Genomic DNA, 16159 nt, shown 5'->3' with positions numbered 1-16159 from the left:
ATTCCACCCATCCTTTTTTGTTAGCTAATTCTCCGAATCAGTTAGCCAAACTTTTCATTCTACATATATGTAGATATGAACTATTCTACGTTATTTCTCAAGTTAATTGCATTACGTAGAACTTAAATGGGCTGTGTTATAAATAGGAGCTGTTATCGTTACACGTTTTACATAGATACTTTTTACTTATTTAGCAATAGTATATTTACGCAACATGGAAATTGATATATATATTTCTTATTTATTCTGTTTTACTCGATCGGCAATAAATAAATAAAAGATATATCTGTCTATAAATTAAATATATTATATTTATATGATAATAAAATTTATTTATATCGATAGTATATCTTTTATATGTTATATGTCTTTCATTTATATCGATAATATATTTTTTATGATATATTTAATTCATATCATATCATATATGCTACATTATGTTATATATATTTAGATACATACATATACACCTATATATATATATATATATATATATATATATATATATAAACGCATACACACACATATGTGTGTATATACATATATAATTAAAAAAATTTAATTAAATCTTTTACAGTCATAAATATTTTCCTCTTCGTTATTTCTAATGTCAAACATATTGCCGATCGAATTGCACGTATAGTGAAGTAAAATGGCGTTATAATCGAAGAAGGGGTAGATGGGAAAGGGTTTTGCAGTCATCATCGTTTAGTATCGTACACACATACATAAATATATACGTATATATATTCATACATATATACATGCATTCATACATACATACATTCATACTTTTCATTCGGTTTTCCCGATAGTTTTTCCTACCTTGGTGAAGATCGACCGTATGTATTTGTCAATTCGTTGGTGGCACGAGTGCGGCCGACGGGTAACGACAGTTCGATTATCCGTTATCTTTATTAGATGACCTCGTAAAACGGCCTCGAGAAACCACCCTCATCCCCTTCCTTTTTCCTTCTCTCACCCTTTCTCTCTCTCTCTCTCTCTCTCTCTCTCTCTGTCTTTCTCTCTCTTTTTCTCTCTTTTCGTTTCTTGATAGTTTCTTCATTCTTGGAAAATATCTTCCAACATAGTCAATCGTGTTTATTTCATTTATTTATTTATTTTTTTCTCTTTCTCAATTTTTTAAATCTCACATAAATTACACGAATTTCTTTTTCTCCCCTCCTCCTTCTCCACCTCTTCCTCCTCTTAATTCTTGTCTTCTATTTTTTTTCTCTCCTTTTCTTTCTTTGAACTTTCTTCTTTTTTTCTTTGTTATTATTTTTTTTTAATCCTTTTCATTGGTTTTTTTTCGCTTTTTTCATATTTTTTATGTTTCTTTCATTTTTTTTAAGTTTCTTTTTTATTTTTATTCTTTTTATTATTATTATTATTATTATTATTATTATTATTATTATTATCATCATCATTATTATTGTTATACTTTCGTACATTATCATCTCGCGAAATTCCTCTCTTATACTCCGTCAAAAACTTTAGTCAGTGATGGGAAGGAGCTTGTATAGGAGCGCTTTGTAAATTAAGCACACTTCGCTTATTAATGTAGAAAGACGAAGTGATCGATATTGCGCTGCAAAGCGATCAAAGGGAGTCAAAAGAGTAGAATTTCTCGACAGGGAAAGAGTAAGAGAGAGAGTGAAAGAGAGAGAGAGAGAGAAGGTAAAGTATCATTTTACCAGCGTATATTTTAAACCATGAACATTTTCTAACTCTTATGTACACGTCATTGATATTATTATAATTCAAAGAAATTAAAAAAAAAAAGATCAATTTTATATATATAGTATATACGTGATAAATCGTGATCATTGATCTATATTTTAAATTGATCGATTATGTACCTTGAGAAATAATTTGTAATTTGTGAGAATCGAAGTAAAATATATGTGGTCGTTTCTTTGCCACAAAACGACATGTCCAATCATCCCTTTCTCTCTCTCTCTCTCTCTCTCTCTCTCTTTTTATTTTCTCAAGAAAGAGAGAGAGAGAGAAAGAAAGAAATGATGGAATATCATTTTCCTAGTACATATTTTAAACCACGAACATTTTCGAACTCCTACGTGACATCCTTGACATTATTAGATGCAATCCAAAAAAAGAAATGTCGATTATATATACGTATATATAGATCACGTAATAAATCCTGATCATTGATTTATCATATACCGTATTTACATAAATCATTGATAAATCAATACACGTTGATATGTAATCCGTAATATGTGAAAAATTGAAGTAAATGATTTGCGGTTATTTTTTTGCCACGAAACAACATATTCAATCATCCCTATTTCTCTTTTTCTCTCTTATTTCCTGAACAGAGAGAAAGAAAGAGAAAATGAAACATCATTTTTCTAATGTATATTTTAAATCACGAATATTTTCGAACTTCTACATGAAATCATTGGTATTGTTAGAATTAAAAATCAAAATTAATCACCATCGTTCTTTTCTCTTTCTCTTTTCTACTATCTACTTACCTACCTATTTATCTATCTATCTATCTATCTATCTATCTATCTATCTATCTATCTATCCATCTATCTATCCATCTATCTATCTATCATTCTCTATTTCCTTATTTCTACCCATGATTTTGTTCGTTTCTATAAACGAACGATTTCGAGAAGTCACGGCGCAGCGCGTGGTGTAACTTCATGGGCGCGCCGTGATTCCGAACGTCCAATTAAAACTGTCGAGAGGGTGTCGGCGTTCCCTCGAGAAGCGTTCCTGTTTCATAATTAATCGAATTGGAACGCGGCCAAAGGATATTTCGAAAGCGTAGAAGGAAAGGTCGTTAGCTGTCGTTGCTTTCGATATCGCGAGTTCCGTCATGAGTTTCGAACTCGATGAAGAAGTGAAATAGAAATAGAGAAAGAAAGAAAGAAAGAAAGAAAGAAAGAGGGAGAGAGAGAAAGAGAAAGAGAGAAAGAGAGAGAGAGAGAGAGAGATTTAATCGAATCGAAAGAACGAAGAAGAGGAATCGAAATCGTGAGAGTTCTTATACGTCGAGTTAAACGATCGAGAAGTCAAAGGTCGCTGGTCTTTTTTATGAAAGTAAAGGAATGAAGAAGAACAAAAAAAAAAGAAGAAAGAAAGAAAGAGAGAGAGAGGAAGGTACAATCGAGTACTTTCGTCTCGAGAGCGAATATGTGTGTGTGTGTGTGTGTGGCTATATAAATTTATATATATATATATATATATATATATATATATATATATATTTATATTCGTTCCAATACCAAATGGTATTGTCACGTAGATCTACGTTGGATAGATACACCTATACTTACATTTACTTACGTACGTATGTGTATGGCATGTATGTATATATGTATGTATGTATGTATGTATGTATGTATGTCTATATACTTGATGTGTACTATTTACGGCAATGCCGCCGTCGACTGCAGCCGAGCTTTTCTACGAGATTAAAGCTCAGTCTCTATCTCGACTCTTCTTTCACGGTTCGTCAACCCTTTCAAGAAGAACTTTCTTGATATGTGTAGTTATATATCTATTTTATATATATATATATATATATATATATATATAATAGACATACACATATCAATTTGTATTAATTGGACGATTCAATCGGCGTCTTTGAAAATGTCCCTTCCTTTTTCTTCATTTTTTCGATTGAAAGAATCCTCTATCTCTCTCTTTCTCTCTCTGTCTCTCTTTCTGTCTCTCTCTGCTGTCTGTTTGTTCGTCTGTCTCTCTTTGTCTCTTTATAGTTTTTTTCTATATATGACACACGTGATCAGAAGATATTAGAGATTCTTCGATTCTCTCCTTTTCTCCTATCGACGATAAATCGTCCCTCCGTCTCCTCTCACTTTATTCTTCTTTCTTTCTTTCCTTTTAATTAAAAAGGAATTTTTTATAGAAAAAAAAAAAAAACAGAAAAATATAATATTATATATATGTATTAATAAATCGATCAAAGGAAGACCTAAGTAATTTAATCTCAAAGTAACTCAAAGAAACATCTAAGTAATTTAAATCCATCCAAATAATCGAATCCAATCGTTTATCCTAAACACACGATTTTCTTTCTTTCTGTATTCTTTATGTTCATTTTATTATTTTTCTACTTCCGTCTTCTTTTTTGTTTTTTTTTTTTTTTTTTTTTTTTTTTATCATAATACATTTTCATATTACACCATCGAACTATGTATGAAAAGTCATTGAACACACCTTCTTTTTATTCCAACACTTATGTCGACCATATTTTCTGCATTTATAAGTAGGTATGTGTGTTTACTCTGTAGATCATTATAACATAATAATCGTTCAGCATCGTGTTTTGGAATGAACAAGATTTTTCTAATGCTCGCTGCTTTGATTTTGATCTATGTATTTTTTGTTTGCTTATAGTGCAATAAAATATTTTGTTTTTATTTGAAAGCATGTAATGCTTCTTTAACAATTAATACGAATGAGATGTTTTTGTGGAGCATGAAACGCTTTAATTGGTATGCTTATACATATACATACATGTATATATATATATATATATATATATATATATATATCAATACACAAACTCCTTTCCACCATCAAAATTTCATAGCATTAAAAAGTGTAGAGAAACGTCTTGCTTTACTAGACAAACTATGAATATCTATCGATATGCGTAATATTAAAAAATGACCTATATACAAGTTGGGTCAAAAGTTCTTAAACGAGGTCGAAAGTTTCTAGGTACGTATTTTAATGATCTGAAAAAAAAAGAAAAGGAAAAAAGAAAGAAACAATTAGCCCGGAAAGTCTTGAGAAAGAGTGATTGATTTTTAAAATTACTTACAAACTTCCGACTCACCCTATATATATATATATAAACCTATATATATATACGTATGTGTGTAAAATATAACTGGACGTTTCTCTCAATACGACATAACACGCTAATTGTACTCACGATCGCTTCTAATTATAACAAAACAATTAAATAACGACGTTTTACGTGTTCGTTTCTCTAGAATTTAAAAAAAAAAAAAAAAAAAGAAAAGAAAAAAATTTTCCAGGATAAATAAATATTTAATTGTTTGAATGAACGTAAATGTCGTGTCAATAAGAATAAATTCTAGTAACGTCGTACACGTGACGTCTTGGTATAAAAAAAAAGAAAAAAAAAGAAAAAAGAAAAAGAAAGACAACAATAAAAAATAAAGATTAGATGGAAAAACAAAACGATTCTACGCGTTGTCTAGCATCCTTTCTCCTGGCAAGTCAGCAGAGACGGTCAGAAGTTAATCGGACACATGGTCTTAAGAAAGTCCTTGGGTTCTGGAAGCAGTACAAGTATACTCGGTCTCAAGGTCGTCGGTGGTATACTCTTAGAGGATGGTTCTATGGGAGCTCTTATCGAAAAAGTCAAGAAGGGTAGTACAGCTGATATAGAAGGTCAATTGAGACCAGGTAAGGAAAAAATTATTATCTTATCCATTTCGAAAAACAGAAGAAATAAAAAAAGAAATATTTCTTTCATATATCTATATTTAAATATTCATACGTATATATATATTTTTATAACACTAATAAATATATGTATATAGATAGATAAATGTATTATCTATTCGAAAGAATATATAGTTTTATGTGTATAATATAATAATAAATAAACAATAATAATAAAATAAAAATAAATTTATATATATATATATATTTAGTTTATAATAATTCAAATATATTTATTATATATTTTAATATACAGAAAAGAAATTTTATAACGAATAAATATATAGATATTTTTAGTTTGATATATATATATATATTCATATTATATATATATATATATATATATATATATTATACATGTATAATGTATACGTATATAATATATATGATATATATATATATATATATAATATTATTTTTATGATCTATTTTGAAAAATATCGAAGAGATATTGGTATATAATACAAATGTAAGTATCGTTTCATTGAAAATAGAACAACTTGTTTACGTATCAACTTAATAAATAATATCAATCGACAAGAAAGTGATAGGATAAGAAAACAATATTCCGAGATCGGAAATCTTTCGATTGTTATAGGCGACGAGGTACTCAAATGGAACGGTAGATCTCTTCAGGGTAAGAGCTTCAGGGATGTATACGAGATTATCGCGGAATCGAGACAGGAGTCTCAAGTTGAATTGATAGTTTCGCGAAATTTATCGGCCGCATTGGCACCGAGTACTACGACAATGACGACAACAACGACAATGGTAGGGCAACAACAACAACAACAACAACAACAACAACAACAAGGACCACCGGGTTCGTCGATGTCTGTACCGTCCAGGCGAATTCCTACACAGTCACAATGGAGACAAAAGCAAGACTCCATTTCCGGTTCTCAACAACCCCATCACAAAGGTGACTATGAATTACAAATAATATCATATTTCGATGAGAATATCTTTTTGTCTGTCTTCGATGAGTTTATTCAAAGTCTACGATAGATTTGAATAATTTTGATTTGATATATTATAATATTAATCGATATATATATATATATATATATATATATATATATATATATACACGGTTTTCCTTCAATTCTATCAATTTCGAAAATAATTTTGAATAATTTCGACTGAATTAAATCAATCGATTTTTCGATAGAAAAAAGATGACTTTTGATTAGACTTCAATAGATATTAACGATTTGAAGATCGAAGAGAAAGACAGATTGTACAAATTATCTTCTCTGTCTTTTTCTTATTAGAATAGATTTTTTTTTTTTCTTTATTTTTTCTTTCTTTCTTTTTTTATTCTTTTTTTTTTTTTTTTTAACAATTTTACGTCCCCTTTCACGAGCGACTCGAGAACGTTTGAAGGAATATTTTTTTTTTTTTATCTTTTTTTCCTTTCCTTTTTTTTTCTCTAACGTTTTCGACGACCACGAAAGAGATAAAAGAAACTTTAACATTAAACCTGTTACGCTTAAAAGATAAATATTTGTCTGCGTTATTAAGAGAACAGTAGTGGTGTGTGTCGTAGTCGTGACACGAACAAAGTAGAAAAGTAACGTTGCGATAGTTCGATGTCGAGTTCATGTATAAATATATACATACATACATACATATATTTTATTATATATATATATAACTAAATATTTATTAAATCTTACGCAAAAACGAAACACACACACACACACACACACACACACATATATATAGTTACACACACATTCATACATATATATGTATATACACGAAATATAGATAGAGAAATATTTTTCTTCTTTTGAATTTTTTTTTTTTTTTTAAACAATAGATTGTAAGTATATTTAAGCTTATATTGGACACGGCGCTATATTATCACAGATTATATGATTTTTCGCATTCCAGGTCTTAAGAAATGCATCCTATGGGGTAGGCTTTAAATTTCTTTTAACAACCAAACCCTCTCTCCCGCCCGTTGTTCCCAGATTTGCTGAGTGTAACCTCATCTTTTTTCTTTTCTCTTTTTCTTTTTTTTTTTTATTACTTCGTTATAGCGAACAAAACCCTTTCCCTACCCCTCACCCTTTTCTCCCTAACTCTTTATATTGACGTTTCTGTTTCTTACAATTGAATCGATCGAATTCAATGAAAATGAAAAAGAAACGAAAAAAGATTAAAAACGAAAGTAAGAAACGATTGAATAGCTCAATTTCCGCTTTGTGTATTACTATAAATGTGTTTTATTGTAGAGAGTAGATCGTAGTGCTGATGCACCTCTTCCTATATTTCTACCTCTCGCCCACCCCCTGGGCCCTTATTTTTACGACCATCCTTGTTGAAGTGTACACCTGTCCTTTTAATAAGGACTTAGTCTTATGGGAGCAACAACATTTTAACTTATACGTATATCTATTTATCTATCCGTATGTATGACGATATACATATGTTTGTATATATACATATGTATATATATAAGTGTATATATATATATATATATATATATATATATATATACATATAGGTATATACAGTAATATATTTTGTCATTACATGCTTGTTTTTATTCACTGATTTATATAAGTATTTACATCTTATATACTTAAGTATTATACATACATATATATTATCGATATATAGACCCGAGAAATGTATCTTTTTTGCAATTTAAATCTATTTCTCTCCGTCCCCAATTTTGTATCTATATATATATATATATATACTACTATATATATGTTTATTATACATATGTGTGCATATATATATATATATATATATATATATATATATATATGTTCGTAGGGCTTGATCTCTTTCATCAATACGATAGTACTATCATTATCGTCTCATGATTATTATTACCCTTATTATTATTATTATTATTATTATTATTACTATTATTATTATTATTATTACTACTACTAAAAGATTATCGGCAGGACGTCCATTGCGGCACGCGCGTTTGATCGCTTTTTATTATTATCATCATCATTATTATTTTCTTTTTCTTAAATAATCTAACAAATAAAGGACGAATTAGTCTGTCGTGTTAATAATAATCGACCTTTTCGGTTATAAAAATTTCGATCGAGCTTAAAATTTTTGTCGTCCTCCTCTCTACCACCCTCCCCTCCCCTCACGTAAAGGAAAAAGACAAAACGTTCTCGCACGGCGCGATATGATGTTACATTAATCTCATCAAATTTCCTTGCAGTGATTCGATGATGAGAACTCGTCGTGGATCAGCTTTATTGAAATGTACCGGAAAGAGAGCGATGGCGACAAAGAAAGAGAGAAAGAGAGAAAGATTGAGAGAGACAGAGAGATTGAGAGACTGAAAAAGAAAGAGAGAGAGAGAGAGAGAGAGAGAGAGAGATAGATAGATAGATAGAGAGGTGTTTCGTTTTACGAGCAAAATATAATCTCCTCTCGTGTGGATCATCTCGTTGTCGTTGTCCTATCTCTTCCGTATTCGCACGGAAGAGTCTTTTAATTAAATTACGAGCGATATGATCGAACGTTCTAGAGGGTACAAATTATTATCGTCGCGTGAGTTCGTCGCGTTATACTCACTCACTCACTCACTTACCCGCTCTCTCTCTCTCTCTCTCTCTCTCTCTCTCTCTCTCTCTCTCTCTCTCTCTCTCTCTCTTTCTCTGTGTCTCTCTCTCTTTGACTGCATCTATATACCACGTTACCTGGACTATCGATAATAAATTAACATATCGCTTCGAACCTACATACATATATATATATATACGTACATGCATACATACATACATACATACATACATATAGATACGTGTACAGATACCATAATATTTCTATATCAATGTATCATAGTTACATGGTCGACACGGAAAAATCAAAAAAATTATCGAATTCAATCGAATCGCTGCTATCATTTTTAATTTTATACTTTATATATTTTTATATGATATAAATATTAATATAAATATATACTAATATATATATATACATATATCTTTTATCTATATTAATATATATATATATTAATGATATATTTATTTAATAATAATATAATTATCTAAAAAAATGAGAAAAATTAAGAAAAATTAAGAAAAATTAAAAAAAGAATAAGCGAAAAGATACGAAAAATACATAGAAAAAAATACCATAGCACTTTCGCTTTAGAATTTTCCTCTCTCAGCATTTTCATCCGCCCCCCCCCCCCCCCCCCCCCCCCCCGACTCTCAACCCCAGTTGTTCTTGTTCTCTCCTTTTCCCAATCGTTGGATCGTCGTCTCGTAATAATAATAATATCTTCGATGCAAATGTGAATTAAAGCCGTTGCCGGCACCGTACGATGTAACTTGCAGAATTGTACGACGCGAGGCGCGAGAAACCGTCGGTTTTAGTGACGTCACCTGGCTCACCGGATCTACACGGTCAAGGACGCGTAAGGCAACCCCGTAGAGGAGTATCAGGAAATGCAAACGTCGGTGGTACTCTTCAAGTGAAGCTTGCCTTCGATCCCGTTGCACTTCAACTAATTGTCACTGTCGTTTACGCTTCAAATCTTACTCCACGTCCCGATGGTCAACCAAGAAATCCATACGCCAAGATCTTTCTACTTCCCGATAGGAGGTAAGTCTTTCATCTTCTCTTTCTTTTTTCTTTTTTTTTTTTTTGAACTCTTTTCTTTTCTCTTTTTATCCGTTTCTTTTCTATTGTTTTTTTTTTCTGTTTTTCAAGTAATAATTATTGCAAGTAATAATTATAGATTAATTATAGATTTAGGCGAGACGTAAAACATTCGACGATTTTTTTCGATCGTTCAATTTTCGATTATTATCATAGATCAAACGTTAAAATTCATTTTTAAGATCGATATTTAATACCACGAAAATCATGCAATATGTTTACATATATATGTATATATATATATATATATATATATATATATATATATATGGGAAGGAATCAGAAAAATTTCATACGTAGCAATTACGGAAAGAGAGCGAGAATTTTTGCGTTCGAAAGAAAAACAAAAAAAAAAAAAGAAAAAGAGAGAAAAGAAAAATAGCAAACAAGTTCGTGAAGGATCATATAAAGTAATTGCGAGCAATAAAAATAAATGATAATGGCGATAAATAATAATTGTATGGTAGGTCAGGGTGAACGTTTTTTTCTATGAAAATTTAGTGAAAAGGAAAAAAGAAATAAAAGGAGAAGAAGAAGAAGAAGAAAAAGAAGAAGAAGAAAAACATAAAGGAAGAAGAAGAAAAAGAAGAGAGAGAGAAAGAAGAAAAATAAATTAAAAGAATAAACGTCGGGCTGGACAGAAAAGATAATTGGTTTCGAGGAATATTTCGTAACATTGTTGGAACATTGTGGCCTTTCTACGACAGTTATCGAAAAGTTCAGTCCGCGATCGTTTCAGGCTGTCTACAATTTGATGAAAGTGTCGCATAAAGTTTATCTAACCAACGTTATATCTGTACATACATAGATAACTACATATCTATATAAATAGGTAGATACATACGTGCATACGTAATACATACGTGTATACATATATAGATACATAGGTCATTGGCAAGCATCCCAACGAGAGAAAACATTTCTGTAGGAACGTTGCTTTACCATTTTGTAAATTCTACCGAACGATTAGAGAGAAAATTAGCTTCTCTCATTAAACGTCGACGATTACTCTTAGCAATTACATTCCAATTAACTCTTTTCTCTTAATCTTTACATTAAAAGATGATTAATCTGAATTGTATGAGTAGAAGTTACAAACGACGTCTCTCTATATCTTTATATGTGCGTACACTATGTATATACTATATACTATATACATATATATATATATGTAGTATAGTTTAGACTACATATATCAAAGATTCTGTATAAAAGGAAGATCTATGGGACCATTATCAGCATCTTTCTTTTTTACGTTATCATTTCGCGTAGGACGAAGATATCCTTCCTTTTCTTTCTTTCTCTTTCTTCCTCCTTTCGTCGACGCCAAAATCGTCGAGAGAGAGAGAAGAGACTATCGCATTCTAAGATAAATAATTTCACGAACGAAAATGGAGTTCTACACGTAAGGCGAGCCAAGAACGTAACCCCGGAAAACGGTAGAACCCTTCGTCGTGAAAACTTGGCCGTCGTGCCAACGATTTCGTAGACGCCTAATGGCCGTGAAGTTTTGCCCGTTCTGTTAACTTTACAAATCCTTCCATTAACTCTGAGCCGAGCCTGTATACCTACATATCTTCTGGATTTTCTGTGCTTTCACCGAGTTCTTCTCATATATATGTATATATAGATATGTATGTATTTATGTATGTATGTATGTATGTATGTATGTATGTATGTATACACACATACACAGAGAGAGAGAGAGAGAGAGAGAGAGAGAGAGAGAGAGAGAGAGAGAGAGAGATACGTAGTACAAACACACACATCGTTAGAGAACATCGAGCTAAGAGTCTTGTGAGTGAAAGCTAATTTTTATCAAGTTTTTATTCCTCGCAAGTTGGAATAATTTCTCGTTTGAAAAGGGGAGAAACCGCAATCCAGTCGACGAGTAATTTTGTAGAAATAAATTTATATATACGTAAGAGCGTAATATATATATATATATATATATATATATATGTGTGTATATCGTAACCATCTTCGTATTATTATTTCTCGTTCGCTATTTTTTTTTTTTAAAGGAAAAAGAAAGAGAGAAAAAAACGATACGTTAAGAATCGAAATATGCAAAAAAAAAAAGAAAAAGAAAAAAGAATTAAAAAAGAGAGGAGAAAGGAGAGAGAAAAAAAATATAAGAAAAAGAAAGAAAAGACGAAGGAGAAAAAGGAATAAATAACACGCTATTACGTTTCGACGAAGTTTCACGACGTTGGTTCGTTTTATAAAAGTTACGTTGGTCGATCACGCGATTTGGATTATTTCGTGAGCTAATAAAAGGGTCATGGAACCTACTTTTAACACATCGTAGTACGATACGATACGATACGAGAACGAAATTTCAACGCAGTGCGGTTCGTCCAATGACGAACGATAAACTTTCCGCTTGAAGAAAACCATTTTCTAGCTTTTTGGATATAGCGACGCGTTCATTTCTTCGGCTTTTTTTTTTTTTCTTTTTTCTTTCGTTCTCTCGATCGTTATGAAAGAAAAAAATAAAACAAGTTCGAAGTTAAGAGAAGAACGTAAAAATTTGTCAGACGTTAATATCGGGCTACTTGAAAGGGGTGAGTGGTAGAGATGAATCAAAAAAAAAAATTTTGCGCTTCGTAGATATGTAACTATCGAACGTAGAAAATTCGAAACGTAAGGTAATGGAAATAAGAGAACAAAAAAAAAAGAAAAGAAAAGAAAACAATAAATGACTTTCTTATTTTGTTTCCTGATCCTCGTATTTGCGTATGAAACAGGTACGTGGTATCGTTAGCGAGACGTTGAAATAAAAATAAAGAAAATCAAAACAAAAATAAATGGGACGAGAAAGGTAGATAAAGAGAGAGAGAGGGAGAGAGAGAGAGGGAGAGAGAGAGAGAGAGTAAATAAAAATAATCGTAATATCTTTTCTTATATTGCTTTCAATCGGTAGCGAGAAGTCGAAGAGACGGACGAAAACGTTGGCTAACACGAACGATCCAAGATGGAATCAGACTTTCGTTTACAACGGGATAAGAAGATCGGAGCTTAGAAAGAGAGCATTGGAGATTACGGTTTGGGATTACGGGAGGTACGACGCGAACGATTTTCTTGGTGAAGTCGTCATAGAATTGGCGGTTGCTCCATTGAACGAAGAACCCGAGTGGCATCCATTGACGGTACATACGGAACATCGGTAAGTACATATGTACATATACATACATATATGTGTATACATTATGTGTATAATATATATGTACATGTATATATATATATATATATACATATATATATATATACACATAAATACAAAGGGACATACGTATACGTGCGTATAGTAGTATTATTTAGTTACATGTATATATATATATATATATATATATATATAAATATATATATACATAGAAATAATATAGGTAGTTTATCGAAGCGTTTTAAAGCGATCTCGATCGAGTTGTAAATCGACAGAAATATCAACGATATCGATTAAGAACAAAATCGAAAAAGAGGGATAGAGAGGTAGAGAAAGAGAGAGAGAGAGAGAGAGAGAGAGAGAGAGAGAGAGAGAGCGAAAGAGAGAGATAGAAAGAGAGAGAGAGAGAGAGAGAGAGAGAGAGAGAAGGGAATCATTACCGGAATACCTGTCCTATATTTGGAGGCTGCCAAGTGTGTGACCTTTTTTGGAAATAATTCGAGATGGGACGAGTACGCGCGCGTTAAAGCGAAGTTTGATATCCTGCAGGCATTATCAGGAGGCCGACGATATGGTGATAACACCGGTGGATTGCCATCTTAGCCCGCCGTCGACAACATCGAGATTAAGCGATTCCGACACTTCGGAGTGCGACATCACGGATTGCGACGTCTCCAGGGAACAGAGACGAACGGCTGACGGTGCCAGCATAAGTAGTATCGGCAGTTCCTCCAGGTAAGGCCAGGCCCATTCTTTAGAACGACAGTGCGCGCGAAAACTTATCTTCCTTAAGTGTACAAGTGTACCTCGTACTTGACTCGAGTCACACGAAATCTTATCTATTATGTGTATATATATATATATATTTTTTTTTGTTTTGTTTTTTATTCTTGTTTTTTTTTTCTTCTTGATTTTTTCTTTTTGTATTGTTTCTTTTTCGTTTTCTTTTTTGATTATTTCTCTGAACAATCGTCGACATTTAATCTCGAGAGTTATCGATGGGAAAATTTGTTTACTAGTTTTAGTGATTTGAAGTTTTCACTGGATCTAGAATCGTTTCGTTATTATCGACTAATTCGTTTTACGATAATAATTATTAATCGGAGTCAATGCTTCATCGCATAGTCTTCGATTTATGTGTGTATGTATATATATATATATATATATATATATATATATATATATACATTTCTTTTTTTGTCTTTTTTTTCTATTTCAATGGATAAGCAAAAGGTATAGTTCGTAAATGATGAATTGAAGATAGTGTCGGTAAATAAAATTCTCTTTGACATTTCTTTCTTACTTTTCTTTTCGTTTTGTTCTCTTCGCGTGACCAACGTTATAGCGTCTTCTTTTCACTCTTTTTTTTTTCTTTCTTCTTCTTTTATCTTCTTTTTCGTTTTGTTTTTTATTTACGGAAAACGAAGAAATATCAATAACAAGTCTGATTTATTCAATGAATTTTGAAAAGAGGGCCAATGATACTCGTAAAGCGCAACGCGTGTTTAACCTCTTATATTATCTGTTATATATATATATATATATATATATATATATATATATATTTTTTTTTACATACGAACGAAATTTTTTTCTTTTCTTTCTCTTTAATTTCTTCTTCTTCTTCTTCTTCTTCTTCTACTTTCAACAAACTTTCTTCTTCCCCTGCTCACTCAAAGACGTTACTTTCTTTTTTTCTTTTTTTCGTTCCATCTGTGTGTTATCGATGTTACGTCGCTTTAACAAATGCGCTTTTCTGATACCCGTAAAGTTAAAAAAGTCACAAAACACCGTTCCGTTTATTCCGTTAGAGTTTTAGTCGGACCAAGGGAAAAACTTTGGATCATTTGCTTTGCTTCGTAAAGAGGGTGATGGGTGGGTGGGGGCAGGGAGATGGGGAGATGGGGAGAGGGATGGAGGGTAGGATGGAGGAAATGGGAGGGAGAAGAAAAAATCGACTATGTAAATAATTATTATAGGGCCAGTCGCTGGCGATTTCGGTCGATTAACCTCGCAATCCGTGATTCGTCGTACCAAGAAAAATTGGAATCGCTCAACCTCGATGTCTTCGACGGCAAGATAAGATGGCAATCCAACGGGGTCATCACCATTAGGTCGAAATACGACCGAAATCGCAAGAAACTGGCCGCTTAAGCCTCGTATTTGGTGGAATAAGGATGGATTTTAATATAAAATAATATCAGAGAAACGACGAGTACGAGCCGAATGTCCAAAGTACGTGCCCAAAGTTAATCGGCGTATGTAATACGATCGAAAGGACCATAGGTGTATTATTCAGGTTTGACGATCTTCAATCTTTATCTATGCATATATTATCTTCAAAAATGTACATCATTGTACGCAAAATACATTGTAGTGTCCATCGTTAGAAAATCATTCTTAGTCGTTGCTAGTCAAAAGAAAAGAAAACAAAAGAAAAGAAAAGTAAAGAAAGGAAAGGAAAAAAGGGAAAGAAAAAAAGAAAGAAAGAAAGAAGGAAGGAAGAAGAAGAAGAAGAAGAAAAAAAAATAAAAAACGAAAGAAAGAACATGATAAACCAGCAGAACAACAACAAAAAGTATATTTTTCTCTGCTGACGCGCGATTACGGTGTTGATCGATCCGATGGTAGAGTTCGTAGATCCTCATCATTAATGATTACGTTTATTCCTTCCTTAGTTATTCGCGTAAGAAGAAAGTTTTGGCGAGCGAGTAAGACGAAACTAACTTTTGGGAAAAACGTGAGTCATATTCACACGGGGCGTTAGGGGGAAGGAGGAGGAGGAGGAGGGAGGAGGTACCTACGTCATCGTATTATTCTGGAAAACTTCCCGTCGACGTTTCACAACGA

General features: G+C 32.0%; 1 protein-coding gene across 26 annotated transcripts in view; it reads left to right on the top strand.

Moving 5' to 3' along the window:
- Window positions 1–16159, top strand: part of LOC122638198 (regulating synaptic membrane exocytosis protein 2-like) — an 89695-nt gene that overhangs the window by 37302 nt on the left and 36234 nt on the right. For 19 of the 26 annotated variants that reach the window (XM_043831005.1, XM_043831007.1, XM_043831014.1 and 16 more), the window contains 6 exons: window positions 5241–5448; window positions 6086–6409; window positions 7363–7410; window positions 9819–10086; window positions 13070–13312; window positions 13859–14044. In XM_043831005.1, coding sequence (XP_043686940.1) covers window positions 5241–5448; window positions 6086–6409; window positions 7363–7410; window positions 9819–10086; window positions 13070–13312; window positions 13859–14044 — 1277 coding nt within the window. The remainder of the gene's footprint in view (window positions 1–5240; window positions 5449–6085; window positions 6410–7362; window positions 7411–9818; window positions 10087–13069; window positions 13313–13858; window positions 14045–16159) is intronic. The other 7 variants (XM_043831013.1, XM_043831011.1, XM_043831009.1 and 4 more) reach the window with 4 other exon arrangements.

This window comes from Vespula pensylvanica, chromosome 2, assembly GCF_014466175.1.
Source record: "Vespula pensylvanica isolate Volc-1 chromosome 2, ASM1446617v1, whole genome shotgun sequence".
NCBI classification, from domain to species: Eukaryota; Metazoa; Arthropoda; class Insecta; order Hymenoptera; family Vespidae; genus Vespula; species Vespula pensylvanica.
This window is presented reverse-complemented; position numbering and strand designations above follow the sequence as displayed.